Source organism: Eurypyga helias, unplaced genomic scaffold (genome assembly GCF_000690775.1).
Source record: "Eurypyga helias isolate BGI_N326 unplaced genomic scaffold, ASM69077v1 scaffold42428, whole genome shotgun sequence".
Taxonomy (NCBI): Eukaryota; Metazoa; Chordata; class Aves; order Eurypygiformes; family Eurypygidae; genus Eurypyga; species Eurypyga helias.
The window spans coordinates 1-211 of NW_010267070.1; the positions used below are offsets into that span (position 1 = coordinate 1).

Consider the following 211-nt stretch of genomic DNA (forward strand, 5'->3'; position numbering starts at 1 on the left):
TTCCCGGCCACCCCGGCGCCCGCCGCGCGTTCAGGCACCACCGCGAACACCCAACCCTGGGGTCCTGCCGGCGCCCAGGGCCCTGCCTGCGCAGGCACTAGGGTTAAGTCGGCACTGCGCATGCGTCTGCCCTCTCTCTTCCGGCGCTGATCATGGCGGAGAAGGAGTAAGTGGCAGTCCCGCCCCGGGATAATCCGCTGCCATCGGCGGG

At 70.6% G+C, this 211-nt stretch overlaps 1 protein-coding gene across 2 annotated transcripts in view; it reads left to right on the forward strand.

Annotated features, from left to right (window-relative positions):
- The first annotated feature begins 75 nt into the window (after positions 1–75).
- RPL7 (ribosomal protein L7) overlaps positions 76–211 on the forward strand; it is a 7,649-nt gene continuing 7,513 nt past the window's right edge. For both annotated transcript variants that reach the window (XM_010157286.1, XM_010157287.1), the window contains exon 1: positions 76–166. In XM_010157286.1, coding sequence (XP_010155588.1) covers positions 153–166 — 14 coding nt within the window. In that variant the 5' untranslated portion in view covers positions 76–152. The remainder of the gene's footprint in view (positions 167–211) is intronic.